Raw genomic sequence first — 24415 nt, 5'->3', positions numbered from 1 at the left:
TATAATTCAAATAGCTTTATTTTCCAGATTTTTTTTTTTTTTTTTTGCTTATGGACAGATCCTCCAAGTATTTTAGAAACATTATTAATAAAAACCACTAAAATATATTAAGCATTCAACATGCTAGACATTGTCCTAAGTGCTTAATGTGTGTTAACTCATTGATTCTTCCACACAAATATGCTATGAGATAAATATATCATTAACCCCATTTCACAGATGAGGAAGCAAAAGCACACCCATGTCAAGTAACTTGCCTGTGAGACAGTTCCAGGCGCTTGAACCCTGGCCACTGGGCTGCAGTTTTCCCATTTCAGTGACAAAGAGCAGATCATTGAACTGTTGGCATGAGGCTCTGTCTGAGGCCAAGAAAATTAAACTCACACAATGAGATTTTAGCAACTAAGAAGTCAGTATCAGTAGGGTTAACTGACTCTGTAAGCTTCCCTAAAGCATCTGCAACAGGTCTGATTCACTGCAATTGAGCACACATGTTATTTACTATGTCTTTAGCTCTGGCTGGTGGAAGAACTGAGGCCATACTTAGACTGTGTCATTGGGCTAATTTTATTCTGTAAATAATAGAATAACTGTTTACAATATTTTAGAACATCCCCACCTTTTCCCAGGCCCACAGACTTATTGCTCCAGACACAGAGTTTCTTGGTTGCTACAGACTTGAAATTTAGTCCTAGAAATGACAAGATTCTTCTGCTTGTATTGGTTGTCTGGGAGTTATGTTAGCTCGTAAAAGCTCTACTCACTTTTTACAAGGGGTCCAAGTTATAAAACATACATTAGTGTTTCTTAAATGGCAGTTCATGTTTTGGTGAAAATTTGTTCCATCAAACTGAGCTGACTTTAAGATATAAGAACAAATTTAAATGGATAAGGAAGGCCAAAAAAAAAAAAAATCAAAATACAAATCTGGAGGTGGCAGTTGTAGATACAGGGATATCAGCAGTGGAGTCGCGCGGGAGGGCGGTACCTGCTTTCTTCTCATTAGATTCTTCCATGTGAAACTGGGTTCTTTCTCTACATGGACCACAGATATCCCATTTCTCTTCCAGCCCAGATAGTGGAGTATAGTGACTAACAGAAGAAATCCAGTAAAACTACATGTCAGGAGGATACAGGCACTGGGTGCCTCCTGGGTTAGTAACAGCTTGAGAATCTGGGTCTGAAATGCCAGGCTGCACAGGAAAGTCACATCTGCCCAGAGAGCCTGGCACCTGTTACTGTTTTTGTGCATCCACCTTTCTGGACCTATCGAATGTCTCTTTCTACCACATTTACTCTGCGTCACATAGCCCAGACAGAGCTTTCTCATTTCAGAGTAAATGACCATGAGTAAAGACAGTCATGCCTTGAACATTTAGTGAAGGTAACTAATTCCATTGCCTTGGGTGGAGCGCCCTTTCACAACTGCCAGGCAGCCTAACAGAGGAAAACAAGTCATAACGCTAAGGGCAGATGCTGAGACACATCAAAAACTTTTCTCTAGTACTAAAGAATGAAGGAAAATCCTAGCCTGGGGCAGATTTATGTAACCGGATGTCAACACAGATATCAAAACCTCTTTTGGAATTGCTGACAGAGCCCTAGACATCCGCCGTGTAGTTGGGTGGAAGAGCCGAGCTCTGGTTTGTGACCAGTTATCTGCCACTTACAAGTGGGACCAGAGACAAATCAGCCTCTCTGATACACAGTCTCTTCACCTCCTAAATGGGGATAATGCCTTTGCTGTAGTGGTCTTGTGAGGCTTAAATGAGATCAGGTAAGTCACTGTCTGACTTAGCAGAGCTCCTGTCACCTGCTGGCGAGGTGACCTTGGGCAGATCACCTGTCTTCACCGTTCCTTCATCTCCTGTTACTGTTGTTTAGTTCAGTCACTGTCATGTCTTTGCGACCCCATGGACTGCAGCACGCCAGGCTTCCCTGACGTTCACTACCTCTTGGATTTGCTCGAACTCATGTCCATTGAGTCAGTGATGCCATCCAACCATCTTATTCTCTGTCGCCTCCTTCTCCTCCTGCCCTCAATCTTTTCCTAGCACCAGGGTCTTCTTCATCTCTATCATAGGGATAATCCATACCTCCCAGGTCTGCATGACAAGTAGGCAATAAATCAGAGTGCGTTGTGTTCATCTAGCATAGAATCTGAGCTACGATTATTCCTACTTATGTTGTCCAATCTACTTCCTGTCTTCTTCCACTTTCAGAAATGGAAACTTGAAACACATAATCTCCCAAACAATCTCCTAAAATAACCGCAGTTACTTAGAATTGAGAAGTGGAAGGTAGAAGCCTGATTATGCATCAGCTACTTGTTAGGCAGAGATGAAAGCACTGTCTTCAACTGAATTTCCTGCCGACCGTGATGATAAATTAATAGCGAACTATTTAGGCATTGTTTATCTCTAGGGAGCTCTAGTCATTGTGCTGACACAATCTTCACAACATCCTGGGGAAGAGAGGATGAGTGATTTAATCACCATCTTCAAGAAGATGGAGGGTTATCATCTGGCTGGTGACCAGCTGTTTTCACCACAACCAATGCCAGATAAAGAGCCAGCAGGCTTAAATTGCTGTAAAGATCTGAGTTAAACCCTTCAAGATATGTCTTAAAGAGCGTTCCACTCAGGCAGTACTTCATTTCAAAGTACTGAATCATGAGGCTACTATTTAGTTTTCCAGTGGCAAAGAGAAAAATGTATTTCTTTACAGTATCTACACAGTTTGGCTTAACACCTGGGTGATTCCTTTGGGCAGGTCTACCCTTGAAACTACTCCAGCCAATTTTCATGACAGGCTCCTTGGCAGTTTCCCAGGGACATTCAGAAAAGGCTCTGAGCAGGTTATCCCATGGCTGGGTGAGCTTCAAGCAGCTAAACCAGACCCAGTCTGAAGGTTAAACAATGAAATGGTTTTAGCTACCTGAGCCTGTGAAGGGTGTCCACGTGTTGAGCACGAGTGTGTATGTCACTAGCGTGGCTGTAGGACCTTCAAAACCTCAGGTTCTTGGGAGAATGATATGTAATTAATTATAATTATAAGCAGTCAACTATCACCCTTCCTCTCTCTGGTTGCCATGGTGAATGAAAGGTATGGTTGCCTTTCTTCTTAAGGGACTGATTCAGAAATTGCCTGTTCCACTTTCATTCCCACCTTCTGGGCTAGAATTAAGTCATTTGGCCACATCTAGTCTCAAGTAAGGTTCGGAAATAATTTATTTTACACATATTTTATGTTTCCAGGTGTTCACTGAAAATCCCATGACTAAGGAAGTCGAGAATGTATATTAAGGAAGGCTAATTGTCTCTGTCACAGTTAGGGATAAAAATAATGCTAGCTGAATGTTATTGAGTATTTACTCTCTGCCAGGCAGAGTCCCTTAAATCATTGTCTTCACAAAAAAATGCCATTGGAAGGCATTATTATTTCCAGGCTTCCCAGGTGGCGCTAGAACCCCCCTGCCAATGCAGGAGATGCAAGATGCTCAGGTTCCATCCCTGGGTCGGGAAGATCCCCTGAAGGAGGACATGGTAACTCACTCCAGTATTCTTGCCTGGAGAATCCCATGAACAGAGGAGCCTGGCGGGCTACAATCCAAGGGGTTGCAATACTTGACTCTGAGTCACGACTGAAGCGATTGAGCACACATGGACACACATTATTATTCCTATTTACAGATACAGCAACTGAGGCTTAGAGAGGTTAAGTTACTTGCTATGGTCACACAGCTGAGGCCGAGGCAGGATTCAAATCCAGACACTCTCACTCCAGAGCTTGACATCTTGGGAGTAAAGAAAGAACTAATTATAGAGACAGCAAGCAGGATGGGGGCAGTTTTTATCAGAGGTCCTGCACTGTGGGAGGGTGGTGAGTCACGAGTCAGAGATGAAGCCCTGTAGGATTGACCAAGCAAAACAGCTTGCTCATTTCCACCAGCAACTTGTGGCTTACCTGGGGCAATTTAGCTACTGTATTTCCAGAAGTACGGGACCACTATTCCTCTTTGGAGTTTTAAGACTGGTGAGTTAAGGAGATTTTTCCCCTGATGTTGGTGGTATGACCACCTCCCCAGCCTAGGCCAGACTTGAGGGGCGAGTGCTCTGGCCGTCTGCCTCCTCCCCACCTGCAGACACCGCTCTAAATATCTCATGTGCTGTCCCAGAGGGGCCATAGCTGGCTAGGCCAGATGGGGCCACTTCTTTGTGTCACAGTCACAAGTTAGAGGATGTTTGAAAACTGTTTTCCAGGGTTTTTTTTCTTTCTTCTTTTCATGAAAGGGGCTTTTTGTTAGTACAGTCTTTGTTTAAGGATGATAAAGGGACCATTTTATTAGAATGAATTACTGACGCAAGCGCTGCCAGAGGTCTGAGGGAGAGGACAGCCCTCTGGCTTCACTTCAGCAGGTGAATGAAAACAGCCAGTGGGCGCTGGTCTCAAGGGCACTTGGGAGCTTGCTCCATCAGCAACTTTGAGCTGAGCTGCTGGCTGAAGCTGAGTCCAGGAGAGGCAGTCAGAGAAAGTACTAGCAATAATACTAATAAGTCTTTTTCCTTTGCACATGAAAAATGTCAAACGATCAGGAATGTTGTCCAGGGCTTAGAGAGAATGAACTCTTTCTACCTATTATCAAATTGCTAAGAATCACCTGCAGTGCAGCAGACCCAGGAGATGTGGGTTCAATCCCTGGGTCAGGAAAATCCCCTGGAGGAGGAAATGGCAACCCACTCCAGTATTCTCCCCTGCAGAATCCCATGGACAAAGGAGCCTGGTGGGCTATGGTCCATGGCGTTGCAAAGAGTCAGATGCAACTTATGGACTAAACAACAAATCACTACTACGAATGGGGCCCCAGTAACAGTCTTAGCTCGTCTTTCTGAACCCCTGAAAAAGCCAATCCTCTCTGCTAAGCCAAAACTGAATATTGATGGGGAAAAAGTCAAACAGCTGAAAATAAGCCAGGTTCTCAGGGATTCGCATATACGTGGAACATTTAAAGATACTTCAAAATAATTTTCTTCAAGTGGTGCTCAAGGAACTTTAGAAGATACAAAAATGCTAGTAAGCCAAACTTGTACATTTTAACTTGTGTTTTCCCCATGTCTAGAGCATGCAGTGCCAACATAAATTTGTGAAGACATATGGGTTGATGGTATATTTGGGCCCATAATCTCATCTGCTGTTTTATTGAGACTCCAAGACCCAGTGCATTTAAAATCTGTTGGATGAATCAGCATTTCTTAGGAAGCCTCTTTTAAAATATGCCTATTTGCAAACAGTGGCAAGGAATGCGGCATTTAAATCAATTGACCGTGAACTCTTCAGAGTTCAAGGAAATCATTAAGGGCTGATAAAGTCAATAGCAGTTTGGGTAAGAGCAAAGATACCCCTTGATATTGTTTGAAGGCATGTAATACTAATCAGTTCTAAGTGACTGAACCCCAAGTATTGATAGAGAAACAGGTGCCTAAGGGCAGCTGCCAGTGGTCAAGCTGTGAGAGGGTCAGATTCTGGGTTCCTCCAGGCCTCTCCTCTGACAAGCATGGTGAGCTGGGGGAAGGCTGTCACCTGCGCCTACAAGAACAACATGCACTTTTTAGAGAGGAAGACAAGCTTCCTAGTCCATAAAGCAAGGATCCTAAGATCTGGCCTGTTTATCTCACAAGTGAGGCGTCCTTCTAAAGATGTTGTACCAATTTTGGGTGGTGGCCTTACTCTTTAGGGAGAACAGCGCCCTGCGGGGCTGGTGGGGAAGAAATGTCCAGGAGTGTTGACAGGCAGAGTTTCTAAGTGCAAACTTCCCTGAACCTCCACTTGAACCAAACGTGCTCCCTCCCAGCTGCTATTCATGCACAGATTCTGTATGCCTTCTACATGACAACTATAACCAATTATTTGTATTAGCTGCCTAACTGATATGATCTCACAGTCTGTTATAAACACAAGGCTGTGACTTATTCCAACAGTGAATCCTCAGTTCCTTGAATTTCCAAGGCACAAAGGAGGTACATGATCAATACCAGTGACTATATCAGTGAATGCTGAGAGAAATGGAAGATGCCTGCACCAGAGAGAACTTGCTTATACCAAAACTCAGTCACGGTCCTCTGATTTTCTAAACCTGGCCTTTTATGTTACTCTTCTACCTCAAGTCTTCTAGGAAGAGAGGGAGCAGCCAGGATGCTGACGCTGGGGTCGGTTGCTCACTCAGCCACGGTGGCCACCCTTCTCCTATCAGTGCTAACGCCTCTGAAGGTAAATATTCAGAAGCTATATCGTAGGCAAAGACCACCACCACTTGCAACAGGCCAGCAGCCCCAGAGATCAATTTAGGGAAGGAAAAGCATGCATGCAAGTCCATCTTTGCACATTCTCTGCAAAATCTTTCAAGCCATGCTAAGGTGTGATGAGACAGTATCCGAGTGTACAAAAGCCTATGAAATACCTGCCAACCTATACACAGACAGGTAGCAGGAAATTTTTTTGATTTTCTGAGATCGATTTAACTACTTTCTAAGTTAGATAAAGAAGGAAAAATCATCACCCAAAAAGTACATTCTGCTAGCATTTCCCTGAACATGACCCTTCCTAGCTGCAGACAAACACAGGAAGTACAGCCTGTCATTAAAATGAATAGAAATAGTTTTCCAACTCAGTGAACTACAAATCTTACTTTTTCCCCCACAACAGTGCAAAGGGTAAGTAATTTAATGATATTTGCTTTGAATTTCTGTTATCTTCCAAATGGTGATAAATTGGGAAGATGTTAGTCATTAAAACATTAAAATTTTATTTTGGTTGTAATTAAGTTTATTTTAAACTAACATTTTCTATTTATTGGCAGCTCTATAGTAGTGATAGAAAAGCATATCATATAATAAGAACTCCAGACTGTGAAAAACAACTATTAGTAAGGAGAGAGTTCTTTTTTCTTTGATATTTATTCTTAAAAAACAAACCGAACTCCCTCAACGATCTACACTCTTTTGCTGCATTTCACGCCTTCAAGAGTATACAATCTATAAAATGGGATTCTCAGAAGTGGTAGCACCAGTTAAATATTATAAGAAGTGCTTATTTTAGGTGCTTGAAATTAAAACAAAAAAAGAAATCAGTATTTCAGCAAATCTAAATTTACCTGACGTGCCTTCAGTGGTCTGAATTAAAGCCTTATTATACCAATTAAACAAAGTAAATCAAGACACCTCAAAAAAGGTGGTATAGTAAGAAAATGTCAATTTAATCATTTACTTTAGCAGGCAAGCAATTTGTAAACATTCAGTAGCGGCAGCATCCAAGTTACAAACAATTTAAAAAGAAACCAAGATTAGTGATTATAATTTTTCCTTCCCTTTCCCCAGGAAAAAAGAAAAAGAGAGAAAAGATTTGGAAGTAAATGACTTAAAACACTACAAACGCTGAACATTCAGTTATGTCTTCTATCGGCCTTCTATGCGTCCTCTCTCTGCGTTGTATTTTTAGAGGTGTATCTACTCCTAAAATGCATCATCTTGCAATAACTGGTACGTGAACATCTGCAATCTAGGAAGTGGTTCCTGCACACATATGTGCATGCAGGATCTCAGTTTAAATCCCATTTGCAAAGGGAATATTTATATCTTGATTCAACGCTTCTTTGACTTCGAGGGGAAGGGTGTCAAAAAGGTGATCTTCCACCACAAGCCCACTTTTCTTGAGCAGGCGACACTGGCCCAGCTGGGCTGGCAGGCGGTCCAAGCAGTTCCCCTTTAGCTCCAGCTGGGTGAGCTGTGACAGCTGACCGATCTTCTCTGGGAGGGATGTGATGCAGTTCTGCCCCAGATTCAAAGTCCTCAACTTAACACACTTAAACAGCTGTTTCGGCAGAACGTCCACTTTGTTCCCTGTGATATGCAAATGCTGCAGGTTCTGAAGCAATCCTATTTCTATTGGGATCATGGAAATGTTGTTGTAACTCACATCTAAGCATCTGAGTTTCTGTAAACTAAACACTGCCACCGGTAGGGATTCCAGCTTGTTGTTAGAGAAATAAAGTGACTCCAAGTTTTTGACGTGAGTGATGGAGGGTGGAATGGTGACAATTTTATTATGCCATAGTTTTAAACAAGTAAGTCGTTTTAAATGCTGGAAACTGATGATTTCTTCAATTGTGCGGATGTTATTTGACTTTAAATCCAGTTCCTGTAAGTTAGAGAGGCTGAAAATAGCATGTGGAATTCTCTCTAGCTCACAGTTTTGGAGTTCAAGCTCGGCAACATTCATCATTTTCTTAAGGCTGTTCAGTACCAGGAGTTTAGTGCCGTCATTATGAATGACTAACTTGGTGAGATGTGGGGCCACATCAGTAATGTTGGAGGGGACTTTGGTCAAATTGCTCTTCACGTGGAGGATCTTAAGGTGCCGCAACTCTCGGAGAGATTCGAGGCCTATCATCTTATTGTTTTCAGAGTTCAAATTGCCTATCAAGTACAGTTCGCGAAGGTTTTTGAGCAGATACACCCAGGCAGGAATTTCTGCCACATCAGTGAACTTCACGTGAAGGCATCTCAAGTGATCGCGGAGAAAGCTGAAAGCAGTCTGCTCCACTTTTGCAGGGCAGTGGCACAGGTGAAGCTCTTGGAGATTAGTCATCTGAGAAATCTTAGCAGGAAGTTTAGCTTCTGGAATCAGCTCAAGTTTTAGCACATCCAGGTCTGTGAGGTCAAAGACAGCATCGGGCACGCCTGACAGCATAAACAAATGGAGCTCCTGCTTGTCCTGGGCGTTGCGTGACACGTGCTGCCTCAGTTTTTCAAATGTCCACTCGTGGTTCAAACTAATTTCCCGAAGCTTGTTTTCACTGACTTCTGACAAGAACACCCCAAAACGCTTGGAATAGAGCTGGTCATACTGGTCTACCATGTGGAGAAGGAACGCAAAGTCATTTTTGACATCTGGAATGTCACTGAAACTGCTCTCTTCTCTGACTTTTTCAAAAGAATATTCCTTCAAAGGAATCCTGAATAACCAGAAGAGAGTGTAGAGGCAGATAAAACCATACACACAAATAATGGATATGTAACTGATGAGCAGCTTTTTCAGCATGTACGCCATGTTGTGGGTGCACTCGAACACCTCGTAACCAGTCAGGTGTTCCACTTTGGGCTTGCAGACGTGCTCAAAGCTGATTGCGTTGACAAAGTTTGCTGTGTAGCAGAGAATAAAAATGAATTTGGCCGTTTTGATAACTGTTTGGACCACATAGAGTTTATAGATCAGGTCACTGTCTTCCACGTGAGCACGGAACTTCCGCACTTTCTCGAACAGGGCTTTGGCCTGTTCCCCGTCCTTTTTATCCAGGATAGTCATGCTGGGGACTTCGATCACAGGCTTCTCGGCTGAAAATTTGAACCCAGTCTTGTTGATCATCGGGGTGCTGGCGCTGGGGCTCCCTTCATCACTGCTGGTAGACACATGCTTTGGTAGAGTCTGGGCACCTGTTATTCTTTGCTTGTTTTCCTCCGAGTCTTCACATGCTGTCTCAGACAACGCTTTAGTAGTCCAAGGAGATTCAAAGCACTTTCCTAAGATCGAAACGAAATGCTCTACTTTTGAGCATGTTTTAGGATATTTGAACCAAAAGTTGCTACTGACCATGAGAATAATAGTATGTATAAGAGCAAGGTATGGAAAGTACTTGGAATACCACGGAAGGGCCAGATGGTAACACATCTGATTAATAAATACATATTGCTGGAAATCCAAGTTTGTTTTTCGGCCTGTTGGGTCTTTCTTCTCTTTCTTGGCCTCCTGATTTGGAGCCGTGGAATCTGCATGAGGATATGTGGCTCTGAGAGGTATGTCAGGTGTCACAGCAGATGCGCCAAAGGAAATCTCATTTGTCATCCGCCCATCTTGGTCTTGGTCTGTGGCTGATTCCGTCTTCGGGACGTTGGTGGTAATGTCGGCGTTTCCTGGTGTAGCGTGTGCCTTTGAATTTACAGGAGCTGGCAATACTGGCAAGCAGACCACCTGATCTTTGGTAAGTTGCATGGTTCCTGCAAAGATGGCTACCATCAGCATAACTACAGCCAGGTAATCCATAAACACGTCCCACCATGGTTTCAGGATTCGGTAAGTTGGCTGAATGTCATTAAGTGAAGCAACTTCCGCAAGGGTAAACATTCCTAGAAAACAGGCAAACAAAAGACATTATGACACAGATGCCAATGAAAACATGAAGTGGCAAAATGCTTTCTATTTCTAGCCTCTTCTTCCAGCTTCTCCAATCAGCCAACCTCCCTGGCACTCTACTCCTCCTACAGTTTGCTCTGCCTGGAATACTTCCTCCCCACCTCCCTTCACGAGGCTATCAGTTTATGTTGCCTTTCCCAGGAAGCCCTCCCTGATTCCTAGTCTGGGTGAGGTGCTTCTCTGATGTGCTCTCACACAACTGTGTACCTCTATCCATCACAGCCCTTATTATATTAGTAGAACCAACTGTTTACTTGTCTGATCCTCCCTAAGATTCTAAGTTCCATGGGATAGGGATCGTGTCCATCTTCCTTACTGTTATACAGCCAATGCTTGACACACAGTTGATGCTCAATTAATGAGACATTGTATTAGTTCTTGATCATCACCCTTATCGCCATCATCACAATCATCAAAATTCCTCAAGAACATTTATTCATGGTCTACATATGGCACTGGCAGAAGAGCATTTTATTAAACTTAACTGCCACCACAAGCAACCTGGACCCACACGAGAATAAAAACTATTAGCCAGTCCTCAACATAAACATAGTTAAAGGAACACACAGCAAAGAAGCTGTGGGATCCTTGTAACCACTGACATTTTGCAGCTATCAAAGCTTCAGCGGTGGTTTTCAAGCACCTTGTACTCGGCACAGGTTTTGATCCCAAGAGAGAGAAGAGAAGGCTGATTGAGGAAGAAAATAAAAGATGTAGGGTGGAGAACACAGCAGCAGGGTACTGTAATGTCACACGGACCCCGAATGGTCACCAGCTCTGCCCCATGCATCCTAGCAAGGGTGACAACCCCTGAAAAACCAACACCAGCACACAATGATTCCAGCCTCAGATGGCTCTTCTCTTCTAGCATGCTGCCCATAGCAGCGACTCCCCACCAAGGGTTTTGTGCCCCTGCCATTTCCTTTTTTTTTTCCTGTTGAACTCTGACTACTTCAAGTCCCAGCTCAAGCACTACCTCTTTCTCAAGTTCCTATTGTACCCTGTAAAAATAATCTATTTCCAGTGTTGGCCTCTTCAACTAGCTCTTGAGCTCCTACTGGGTAGAGACTATGTCTTATTCACCCTTGGATCTATCGTGTCCTACTCTCTCCTCTTAAGAGCAAAGAAGGCAGTGAGTAGTGATGATGATGATGTCAAGGAGGATGATAATGATAGCAGCTATCATTTGTCATCTTCCTTCCGTATACCAAGCACCATAGCAGGAGCTTTGTATCTTCACAATCCCCTGCTTCTGTACACAGCACATTCCTGAAAATGAACGTATTAAATTTGAAGCTTTGGGGGCCGAGGGAATGATTCCACTTCCAAAATGCTACACAGTCTGGTAAAATCCACCAGAACTCCTAAAATTAAAAATACAGATAATACTGAAGATATGAGGATGTGGAGCAGTTAGAACTCAAACACTTCTGGTGGGAGTATGAATTTATACAAACATGCTGGGAAATTTTTTTAAATATCTACCCAAACTGAATATATGCACACTCTATGGCCCAGCATTCCCACTACTAAGAATACACCCGTGAGAAATACATATACCCCTCAAAAGACATGAATAAGCAATCACAAGAGCAGTCCACAACACCCCTAAACTGTAGGTTATCCAAACGTCCATCAGCACTAGAACAGAAAAATCAAATGTGGTGCATTTACAAAGTGGAACATTGGGCAGTAATGAGAATGAATGATCTGGTTACATGGGTGTGTTCAGTTTATAAAATGTGATCTATACACTTAGGCTATGTACCTTTTTTGGTATGCATGCTTTAAATTCAATAAGGAGCTTCAAAAAGAAATGGTAAAAGAAGCTGCAGTAGAAACAGCTGCCCTAGGAATGTGCTGGGACACCACACTGAGGCTTTGCCTCATCCCTGTCCCAAGGCACACCCAGGCCAGCTGGGGTCACAGGCCGGGAGAGTAACTTCCTCCAGCAGCCTGCCCTTACTGTCCTCTCCCTGGCCTGAGAGGAAGGCCCTGCTCTCCCTGGGGTAAAATCTGCCACAGAAAAGAGGGTGCAGAGGTATGAATATACAATGTGCAAAAGCGCTGGTTGCTAACTGTTGAACATACACAGATGGACTATAAATGGAGCGTTGCCTGGATTCCATCTAACCTTCACAGCTTTACTCTAAGCTGCCTAAGTGTTACTGCTTTCCTTTGACAAGCAAAGACATAGGCTCTCAGGAGTTAAGTTGTGCAAGTCAAATCATTAGTGGTGGAGTCTGGGCTTAAAATCTGATTTAAGGCCAAACCACCTGTTCTTTCTACCAGATTTGAAGGTCTCTTCTCATGTTTGCAAGCTACTTTTCCATAAAATGTCTCAACTGATTCTCACAATAACCCAGTGAACTAGGCATTACTATTGCCCAAGGATATGAGGAAACCTGAGGCACAAAAATCTTAAGCGACCTTTCTGAGCCACTTAAGTGACAGAGCTAACAGAATCTTTCATCTTGAAATCTCTTTCTCTATCACACTGTTATCCAGTGACTGTGCTCTTGGTTAAGCCTTGGCTGTTGAAGGAAGGACCTTCTCACTGTTGTCCTTGGCTTTGAGGAGACAGAGGAATGAAATTATGTAATCAACACCTTCCCTAGAACAACCTTTCATGACGTTCACTCAGAATTCAAAATAAAACATGCGTCAGGCACCATGGAGGAACAGATAGAAATGGTCCTTCAAGGAGCTCCTGCTCAAATGGTAGATGGCAAGCAGTAAGTGTATTATTATGACATGGTAAGAAAATCACTCTTGCCTGGTTAATGCAAAGTATAGGGGAGGCACAGAACAGGGCAAACTTACAGCCACACTGGGCAAATGGGAGGACTGCAGAGATCTGGTTTTTCAGATGAGACCGGAAGGATGAGAACTTCCATGGGGTTGTGGGGAGTAGAGGAATATAATTTTGGCAGAACAAATAGCAAGTCAATGGCATAGACACATGGGAGAAATTATGTTACAGAAACTATAAGGGATTCTTGTTGTTCAGTCACTAAGTCGTGTCCGACTCTTTGGGACCCTATAAACAGCCAGCACGCCAGGCTTCTCTGTTCTTCACTATCTCCCTGAGTTTGCTCAAACTCATGTCCACTGAGTCAGTGATGCCATCCAACCATCTCATTCTCTGTTGCCCTCTTCTCTTGCCCTCAATCTTTCCCAGCATCAGGGCCTTTCCCAGTCAGCTCTCATCAGGTGGGCAAATAATTGGAGCTTCAGCGTCAGTCCTTCCAATGAATATTCAGGGTTGATTTCCTTTAGGATTCACTGGTTTGATCTCCTTGCTGTCCAAGGGGCTCTCAAGAATCTTCTCTACCACCGCAGTTCAAAAGCATCAACTCTTTGGTGCTAAGCCTTCTTTATGGTGCAGTTCTCACATCTGTACATTCTAATGTTATTCTGTTATTAGTCTAGTATGTCTCTGTATAGATATCACATTTAATGGGTAAGTCAAGAGATGGAAACCAAGGATGGTTTCAATGAAGTTATAAGGAAGTGCCTGGGCCATAGGCAGGAAACCAGTACTTTTTTGCAATGTCGACCATTGACTAGGTCTTATCTTGAACACAGGACTTAATTAATGTGCCCATTCTCCAATTTTACCTACCAAAAACTGGGTGGAAAACTGGAAGTGTTTCAACCACTACCCGAATTAAAGATGCAGTGGCACTTTGAAAATAAAAATTGCTCTTCATATATAGTATACATGAGTGTGTACAAGGTACATTAACTACATATTCATATAACATAGTTTATTAAGTCTCTTATGATCCTCAGGTGACTTTTTTCTAATCTAAAAGTCAAGTTAACGAGGGAAGAGACTGTATCTAGATATCTTGAGGCTTGATCTCCTTAGCCATTAGTCAGAAATGGCTATCAATGGTTATTAGAGGATTTTTTTTGAAAACCTGAAGAAGGCACATTAATAAATACTAATTACATACATGCTTTGGGTTCCCTTCTATATGTCTTCAAGAATTACATTATGAGGAAGTAGATGTCACATTCTAAGACTTCTCTATGGCACATATGAAAATCAGCTTAATATCCTATAAGCAAATATTTCTCATGGATGGTGACAAAGCTTTTTGTACTAAAGTTGAAAGGGGGAAGTTACTGGACTTTGGTTGGACAAAGATGAATCAGAAAATTATAGAGACTGGGTCTACATTATTTTATGATATATGATTCTATTTCTTATCTTACGGCCAATGATAGTAGAATAAACCAACAACTAACAAACAGTCAGATTCAGAAATTAGAAATTATGATGGTTTGACCACCCTGTGACTACACTAAATTAAGCACTGAACTGTACACCTTAAAGGGCTTCCCTGTTGCCTCAGACAGTAAATAACTTGCCTGCAATGTAAGAGACCTGGGTTCGATCCCTGGGTTGGGAAGATCCCCTGGAGAAAGAAATGGTAACCCACTCTAGTATTCTTGCCTGGGAAATTCCATGGACTGAGGAGCCTGGTGGGCTACAGTCCCTGGGGTCACAAAGAGTTGGACATGGCTGAGTGAATATCACTGTACACCTTAAATGGGTAAATTTTATAGTATATGAACTATATCCCAGTAAAACTATTAAAATTTAGAAGCTAAACCTCAATCTTTGTTATTTTACTGCCTAAGCAGCAAACCAACTCTCAACAGAAAAAGGAAAGTGAAAGTAAATAGGAGTATAGCCTCATTGTTGGCTGCTGCTGCTGCTGCTGCTAAGTTGCTTCAGTTGTGTCCGACTCTGTGCGACCCCATAGACGGCAGCCCACCAGGCTCCCCCATTGCTGGGATTCTCTAGGCAAGAACACTGAGTGGGTTGCCATTTCCTTCTCCAATGCATGAAAGTGAAAAGTGGAAGTGGAGCCGCTCAGTCGTGTCTGACCCTCAGCGACCCATGGACTGCAGCCTTCTAGGCTCCTCCGTCCATGGGATTTTCCAGGCAAGAGTACTGGAGTGGGGTGCCATTGCCTTCTCTGCATTGTTGGCTGGACTACATATATTCTAAGTGCAAATATGTTGTTAAATGACTGCTAAGCTATTATGATTGAACAGAATTGGTTCTGGAGAAATATCTTTAGCATTTTACTCATCTTCTCTGAGCATCCATGCCTCACATATAAAATCTTGATATCAACATCTGCCTCTCAGGGTCATGTGGGCCAGGTATTAGAAATGCCTAATTCAGGGTCTGACACAAAGTAAGACCCAAAGACACCAGCTGAATCAGAATGCAGAGCAGAAAGCAAGGCCACCTTAGTCAGTCTTTAATGAAAATGATTAGGCCAAATTTTTGAATTTTGAACTTAGCATGTAGCACTATGTTCACAGAATTCATTCTAAAAAAAAGACAAAATTTTGCATTCAATTTCATTTAGTCATTCAAAAAAATTTCATTTAAAATTATTTATATTGGGAGGTGGCAAATTATCCTAGAAAGAACACAACTTTTATTATCCAAAGAGACCAGGGTTGAAATCCTGCTCTTTTCCCCTGTTAATTAGCATGTAAATGTGGCAGAATTTGCTGGAAAACTTATATTAATGAGATTATTCTTACTAGCATAATAAGAAAAAGTCTAGCATTAAAACAGAAAAATATAATCATCTACCCTTATTAAAAAGAAAAAAGTGGGAGAACAAGATGGCGGAGGAGTAGGTGGACATGGAGTACATCTCTCTCCACGGATACATCAGGAATACACCTTCAGATACAGAAGTGCATGCAGAACATCAGCTGGGAGCGGACAGGAGGACCTGACCAGTGGAAAAGAATATATAGATCCACGCAAAACTCAGTAGGAGGAAGGAACTAGGGGGAAAAACAGGAGTATTAACAGGACTGGACCTACCCTCAGCTGGTGGGGGAACTGAAGCAGGGGTCCGATCCACACAGCAGGGCGATTGTCTGAGTCAGAGGAAAGCCATTTAAGGCTGATATTGAAACAGTTGATCTGTGGCAGCCTAAATGGAATGAGAATCAGACTGTACTTGCTGCAATCATATATATGCCAGGCAGAAACGCAGGTGTCCTGGAAGGGGCAGTGGCTGGGAGCTGGAGTTTAGGGATTGTGGAGCAATCCCAGTGCGAGGGCTGCTGCTGACTGAGGAGAGACCGATCAAGGGGATGTGAGGGAGGAGACCATGGTGGGAAATGCCTGTGGAGGAAAGCCAGGCAGCCATGGAAGCAAGGCGATACTGCTGAGTCATGCGTAGTGGGTGAAACCATTACCATAGCCTCTCTCCCTCCACAGGCCAGCATCAACAGCTGAGCAATAGAGAGGCTGGGGCATCAAACAGCTGACACACTGAATCACAGAGTAGGACCCCACCCAGGGGGCCCCTTTAAGTGCCTGATGTACCGATCTACAGGGTAAAAAGAAAGAACGAACTTTGTGACCTCACAGACTGTAGCCTAACAGGCTCCTCTGTTCATGGGATTTTCTAGGCAAGAATACTGGAGTGGGTTGCCATTTCCTTCTCCAGGAGATCTTCCCAACCCAGGGATTGAACCCAGGTCTCCCACATTGTAGGCAGATGCTTTACTGTCTGAGCCACCAGAGAAGTCTTCAGGATCTACAGGGTGGGGCCCTCTATATGCCTGATGTGCCGAACAGCAGAGAAGGACCCCATGCAAAGGATCCCTCTAAGTGCCTGAACTGGCGGAGCTATGGAGAAAGACTAGCCAAATGGCCTTCTGATCACCAGGTACAAGAGGCTCGGAAAAAAAGACTCTGATAGGGCCATAACTCCTGCCGTGGAGGCAGTTTGTGTCCCTGAACACTTAGCGCCGCCAGGGTCCCTGCAAGCCAAGCAGCTGCACCACCTTCACACTCAACTATCACTGGGGCAGAGCTGCCACAGGCAAAAAACCCCCAAAAACGTCTTGTGTTTATGCATGCAGGCTCGCATCAGTCCTGTCCAACTCTTCGTGACCCTGTAGATTGTGGCCTGCCAGGCTTCTCTGTTAGAGAGGGGGTTCTCCAGGCAAGAATACTGGAGCATATTGGCCAATACTGGTTGCCATACCCTTCTAGAGCACTCTATTTTCTGCTGCTCTAGCCAACCCCCTGAGTACCTGGTGCTGCCAGAACCCCTGCGACCCAAGCAGCCGCACCACTTCCACAGCTGGCCCTCACAGGGGCAAACCTAAGTGCTCCAGGGCAGCCTTAGGAACTAAACCCCAGGGGACAACCCACATGTAAATGTGGAAATAAAACCACAATTGAAACCCAGGGGCAGTGTGGCTAAGGAAGAAGACCCAAAACCTTCCTACAAGCTGTACAAGCTGTAGATTAAAATCACATGATCAACTAAGCAGATTCTGTGTCTATGGAATATATAAAAGGCCATTGAGAGCTCCCACAAAAGAAAACGCACTAGCTCTGATAGCTGTGGACACTGGAGGCAAGAACACACAGATGTAGGACCAGATTAGAATCTGAGCTGTCCAGAAATCAGTAGTGTTGGAGGGCATCCGAGGGAGGTAAGTCTCAGCACAGGAAAGGACTCTGACAGCAGAGGCTCAGGAAAAACATTTATTATTCTTATTTTTTGACTTGTTCTGCAGATTCTTTTGGATTTATTTTTTCTTTTTTTCCCTCTCTCTGTTGTACTTGTCGATTTTATTGGCACTAAGAAATCCAATTAAACTTTTGAGTTTTTTTTTTTCTTTTTCCGCAGTCACATTTTTAATTGTTGTCATAAACCTCTACGTTGGGCTTTTGCAGTTCTGTGGAGTTTTCCTTTTTTTCTTTTCTCCTTTTTAATTTTTTAAACCTATTGTTATTTTTTCTACATTTATTTCTTTGTTTGCTTTTCCTACTGTTCTTTTCCCCTTGCAGTTAATCTTTAACTGATATACATCTTTTTTATCTACATCTGTTTAATTTTGCATATCTATTCTTTCTTTCTTTTCTTTCTCTCCTTTCCTCTCAACATATTTGTTAGTTTTATTTCCATTGCTTTATTCCCCAGTTGGCACCTTGCTTTGTTTTCCAGTTTGTGCTTTAATTAGTTTTGTTCTGGTAGATATAATTTTTGTTTTCCTTTGTTTGCTGGGTCAATCTATTGTACTTAATTCTTGTTGGAGTGTTTTGATTTTGCTTATGGGTGTATATGTATATGTGTTTATTCAGCCACACTTTCTACTGTTGTTATAAACCTCTGCCTCTACACTGGGCTTTTGCAGTTCTGTGGAGTTTTCCTTTTTTCTCCCCCTTTTTCTTTCTTTCTTCATTTTTTTTTCTTTTCTCTTTTTTAAAATTTTAATTTTTAATTTTTTAAACCTATTATATTTTTTTGACATTTATTCCTTCATTTGCCTTTACTACTGTTCTTTTCCCTTGCAGTTAATGTTAAATGTATATAAATCTTCTTCATTTACCTCTATTTAACTTTGCATATCTATTCTTTCTTTCTTTCCTTTCCTCTCAACATATTTGTTAGTTTTGTTTTCACTGCTTTATTCCCCACTTGGCACTTGGCTTTAGTTTTGTTTTCCAATTTGTGCTTAAGTTAGTTTTGTTCTTAACTGGTAAATATAATTTTTGATTTTCTTCGTTCACTGGATCAACCTACTGTACTTTATTTTTGTTGGACTGTTTTCACTTTGCTCATGGGGGTATATGTATATGTGTATATTCCATTATTTTAATTATTATTTACCTGATTTTGCAACTGCCATTTGTCTGGGGTTCATCTTTGGTTTCTCATTTTTGGATATTGGTTTTTCTCTCCCTTAATGCCATAACAAACCACTTGTGGAATCTTGATTCCTGACCAGAGATCAAACTCTGAGCCTTTGGAGTAGGAACACTGACTCCAAGACCCTAGACTACCAGAGAACTAACTCTAGGGAGTATCAAATAGTGAGAACTCACATAAAGGACACCACTTGGATACAAGACCCGGCATCACCCAACCACCAGTAGCACCCTGTGCAGGACACCTCATCTAAACAACAAACAAAACAAAAATACAAACCCAATCATCAACAGACAGGAGTACCACCTCACTCAGCCTTCCCATCAGAGGAAAAACAAAGAAAAACTCAGCACAAATCTCACCCTATACAAAGCTCACACAAACCACTGGACCAACCTTAGGAGGGCAGAAACCAAAAGGAAGAAAGAATTCAACCTTCTTCAAGGAAAGAATTCAACTTTCCTTGAAGCATGGGAAAAGGAGACCTCAAATACAATAACTTAAAAAAAAAAATGAAAAGGCAGAGAAATACTGCACAAATGAAGGAAGAAACTAGAAACACAGAGGTCCAAATAAATGAAGAGGAAATAGGACAGTTACCTGAAAAAGAATTCAGAATAATGATAGTATAGATGATCAAAAACCTTGAAAACAAATAGAGAAAATGCAAGAACCAATTAGCTAAGACCTAAACGAATTAAAGAATAAGCACACAGAGACAACACAATTACAACATGAAACAACACAATTACTGAAATTAAAAATACTCTAAAGGAATCAATAGTAGAATATCTGAAGCAGAAGAACAAATCAATAAGCAGGAAGATAAAATGGTGGAAATAACTTCTGAAGAGCAGAATAAAGTAAAAAGAATGAAAAGAGCTGAGGACAGTCTCAGAGACCTCTGGGACCACATCAAATGCACCAACATTCAAATTATAGGGGTCCCAGAAGAAGAAGAGAAAAAGAAAGGGTATGAGAAAATTTTTGAAGCGATTATAGTTGAAAATTTCCCCAACATGGAAAAGGAAATAGCCAATCAAGTCCAAGAGGCACAAAGAGTCCCATACAGAATAAACCCAAGGAGAAACACGCCAAGACTCATACTAATCAAACTAATAAAGACTAAACACAAAGAAAGAATATTAAAAGCAGCAAGGGAGAAGCAAGAAGTAACATACAAGGGAAACCCCTGATGATTAACAGCTGATCTTTCAGCAGAAGCTCTGCAGGCCAGAAGGGCATGGCAGGATATATTTAAAGTACTGAAAGGGAAAAATCTACAACCAAGATTACAGTACCCAACAATGACCTCATTCAAAATTGATGGAGAAATAAAAAGCTTTTCAGACAAGCAAAAGTTAAAGAGAATTCAGTACCACTAAACTAGCTTTACAACAAATGTTAAACAGACTTATATAGTCAAGAAATACAACAGAAGAAAAAAGATCTACAAAATCAACCCCAAACAATTAGAAAATGGCAATAGGAACACATATATCAGTAGTTACTTTAAATGTACATGGATTAAATGCTCCAACCAAAAGACACAGACTGGTTGAATGGATACAAAAACAAGACTCATATATATGCTGTCTGCAAGAAACCCACTTCAGAACTCAAAACACATAAAGACTGAAAGTGAGAGGATGGAAAAATATATTCCATGCAAATGGGAAGCAAAAAAAAGCTGGAGTAGCAATCCTCATATCAGACAACATAGACCTTAAAATAAAGAAGATTATAAGAGAAAAGGAAGGACACTACATAATGATCAAGGGATCAATCCAAGAGGAAGACATAACAATTGTAAATGTCTATGCACCCAACATAGGAGCAACTCAATACATAAGACAAAACTAAAAGACATAAAACAAGAAACTGACAGTAACATAATAATAGTAGGAGACATTAACACCCCACTCACACCAATGGACAGAGCATCAAAAGAGAAAATCAATAAGGAAACACAAGTCGTAAATAGTACATTAGATGAGACGGATCTCATTGATATCTTCAGGACATTCAATCCAAATACAGAATACACAATCTTCTCAAGTGCATATGGAACATTCTCCAGGACAGACCACATGTTGGGTCACAAATCAAACCTCAGTAAATTTAAGAAAATTGAAACTGTATCAAGCATCTTCTCCGACCACAATGCTATGAGACTAGATATCAATTACAAGAAAAAAACTATAAGAAACACAAACACATGGAGATTAAACAACATGTTTCTAAATAACCAACAGGTTACTGAAGAAATCAAAGGGAAATAAAAAAATTTCTAGAAACAAATGACAATGAAAACATGACAACTCAAAACCTATGGGATGCAGCAAAAGCAGTTCTAAGAGGGAGGTTTATAACAACATAATCCTACCTCAAGAAACGAGAAAAACATCAAATAGACAACCTAACTTTACACCTAAAACAACTGGAAGAAGAAGAAGAAAAAAAAACCCCAAAATTAGTAGAAGGAAAGAAATCAAAGATCTGAACAGAAATAAATGAAAAAGAAATAAAAGAAACAATAGTAAAGATTGATAAAACTAAAAGCTGGTTCTTTGAGAAGACAAGCAAAATTGACAAACCCTTAGCCAGACTCATCAAGAAAAAAAGAGAGAAGAATCAAGTCAACAAAATTAGAAGTGAAAAGGAGAGGTTACAATAGACAATGCAGAAATACAAAGGATTATAAGAGACTATTATGAACAACTATATGGCAATAAAATAGATAACCTGGAAGAAATGGACAGACTCTTAGAAAAGTTCAATCTACCAAGACTGAACCAGGAAGAAATAGAAATTATGAACAACCCAATAACAAGCACCGAAACTGAAATTGTGATCAAAAATCTGCCAAAAATACAAAAGCTTAGGACCAAATGGCTTCGCAGGAGAATTCTATCAAACATTCAGAGAAGAGCTAATGCCTATCCTTATAAAACTCTTTCAAAAAATTGCAGAGGAAGGATCACTTCCAAACTCATTCTACGAGGCCACCATCACCCTGATACCAAAACCAGACAAAGACAACACAAAAAAAGAAAACTACAGGCCAATATCACTGATGAACATAGATGAAAAAATCCTCAACAAAATTTCAGCAGACAGAATTCAGCAACACATCAAAAAGCTCATACACCATGATCAAATTGAGTTCATTCCAGGGATGCAAGGATTCTTCAGTATGCCCAAATCAATCAATGTGATACACCATATTAACAAGTTGAAAGATAAAAACCACATGATCATGTCAATAGATGCAAAAAAAGCCTTTGACAAAATTCAGCACTCATTTGTGATTAAAACTCTTCAAAAAAAGGGCACAGAAGGAACCTACCTCAACATAGTAAAAGCCATATATGATAAGCCTACAGCAAACATAATTCTCAATGGTGAAAAACTGAAAGCATTCCCCCTAAGATCAGGAACAAGACAAGGGTGTCCACTTTTGCAACTATTATTCAACATAGTTCTAGAAGTCCTAGCTACAGCAGTCAGAGAAGAAAAAAGAAATAAAGGAATCCAGATCGGATAAGAAGAAGTAAAGTTCTCATTGTTTACAGATGACATGATACTGTACATAGAAAACTCTAAAGATAGTATCAGAAAATTACTAGAGCTAATCAGTGAATTTAGCAAAGTTGCAGGATACAAAATCAATACACAGAAATCACTTGCATTTCTGTATACTAACAATGAAAAATTAGAAAGAGAAATGAAGGAATCAATTCCATTCATCATTGCAACAAAAAGAACTAAATATCTAGGAGTAAACTTACCTAAGGAGACAAAAGGACTGTACACAGAAAATTATAAGACGCTAATGAAAAAAATCAAAGATGACATAAACAGATGGAGACATATTCCTTGTTCCTGGGTAGGAAGAATGAATACTGTGAAAATGACTATACTACCAAATGCAGTCTACAGATTTAATGCAATCCCTATCAAATTACCAATGGCATTTTTCACAGAACTAGAACAAAAAATTTCACAATTCATATGGAAACACAAAAGACGCCAAATAGCCAAAGCAGTCTTGAGAAAGAATGGAGCTGCAGGAATCAAGCTTCCTGACTTCAGATTATACTACAGAGCTATAGCTATCAAGGCAGCATTGTACTGGCACAAAAACAGAAATATAGACCAATGCAACAAGATAGAAAGCCCAGAAATAAACCCATGCACCTAAGGGTACCTTATTTTTGACAAAGGAGGCAAGAATATACAATGCGGCAAAGATAGCCTCTTCAATAAATGGTGCTGGGAAAACTGGACAGCTACATGTAAAAGAATGAAATTAGAATACTTCCTAACACCATACACAAAGATAAACTCAACATAGATTAAAGACCTAAATGTAAGACCAGAAACTATAAAACTCTTAGAGGAAAACAGGCAGAACACCCAATAACATAAACCAAAGCAAGATCCTCTATGACCCACCTCCTAGAATAATGGAAATAAAAACAAAAGTAAACAAGTGGGACTTGATTAAACTTAAAAGATTTTGCACAGCAAAGGAAACTATAAGCAAGGTGAAAAGACAAACTTCAGAATGGGAGAAAATAATAGCAAATGAAACAACTGACAAAGGATTAACTTCCAAAATATATAAGCAGCTCATATAACTCAATACCAGAAAAACAAACAACCCGATCAAAAAGTGGGAAAAAGACCTCAACAGACATTTCTCCAAAGAAGAAATACAGATGGCTAACAAACACATGAAAAGATGTTCCACATTGTTCACAATTAGAGAAACGCAAATCAAAACTACAATGAGCTATCACCTCACACTGGTCAGAATGGCTCTCATCAAAAAGTCTACAAACAATAAATGCTGGAAAGAGTGTGGAGAAAAGAGAACACTCTTACACTGTTGGTGGGAATGTAAATTGACAGAGCCACTATGGAAGAAGGTATGGGAATTCCTTAAAAAACTAGGACTAAAGCCACCATATGACCCAGCAATCCCAATCCTAGGCATATGCCCTGAGGAAACCAAAATTGAAAGAGACACATGTACCCCATTGTTCACTGCAGCAGTATTTACAATAACTACAACATGGAAGCAACCTAGATGCCCATCAACAGATGAATGGATAAAGAAGTTGTGGTACATATACACAGTGGAATATTACTCAGCCATAAAAAGGAACACATTTGAGTCAGTTCTAATGAGGTAGATGAACCTAGAACCTATTATATCGAGTGAAGTGAGTCAGAAAGAGAAAGATAAACCATATTCTAAGACATATATATGGAATCTAGAAAAATGGTACTGAAGAATTTACTTACAGGGCAACAATGGAGAAACAGACATAGAAAATAGACTTATGGACATGGGGAGAGGGAAGGAGAGTGTGAGATGTATGGAAAGAGTAACATGGAAACTTACATTAGCATACGTAAAATAGACAGCCAACGGGAAT

At 41.0% G+C, this 24415-nt stretch overlaps 1 protein-coding gene across 16 annotated transcripts in view; it reads right to left on the bottom strand.

Annotated features, from left to right (window-relative positions):
• Positions 1-543: 543 nt before the first annotated feature.
• Positions 544-24415, bottom strand: part of LRRC8D (leucine rich repeat containing 8 VRAC subunit D) — a 138163-nt gene continuing 114291 nt past the window's right edge. For 15 of the 16 annotated variants that reach the window (XM_060400765.1, XM_042240481.2, XM_060400769.1 and 12 more), the window contains one exon: positions 544-10178. In XM_060400765.1, coding sequence (XP_060256748.1) covers positions 7600-10178 — 2579 coding nt within the window. In that variant the 3' untranslated portion in view covers positions 544-7599. Of the gene's footprint in view, positions 10179-16114; positions 16227-24415 lie in introns of all 16 variants that reach the window. The other variant, XM_042240473.2, reaches the window with a different exon arrangement.

This window comes from Ovis aries, chromosome 1 (assembly GCF_016772045.2).
Source record: "Ovis aries strain OAR_USU_Benz2616 breed Rambouillet chromosome 1, ARS-UI_Ramb_v3.0, whole genome shotgun sequence".
Lineage (NCBI taxonomy): Eukaryota > Metazoa > Chordata > Mammalia > Artiodactyla > Bovidae > Ovis > Ovis aries.
The sequence above is the reverse complement of the archived record's forward strand: the minus strand, read 5'-3'. Positions and strand labels throughout refer to the sequence as shown.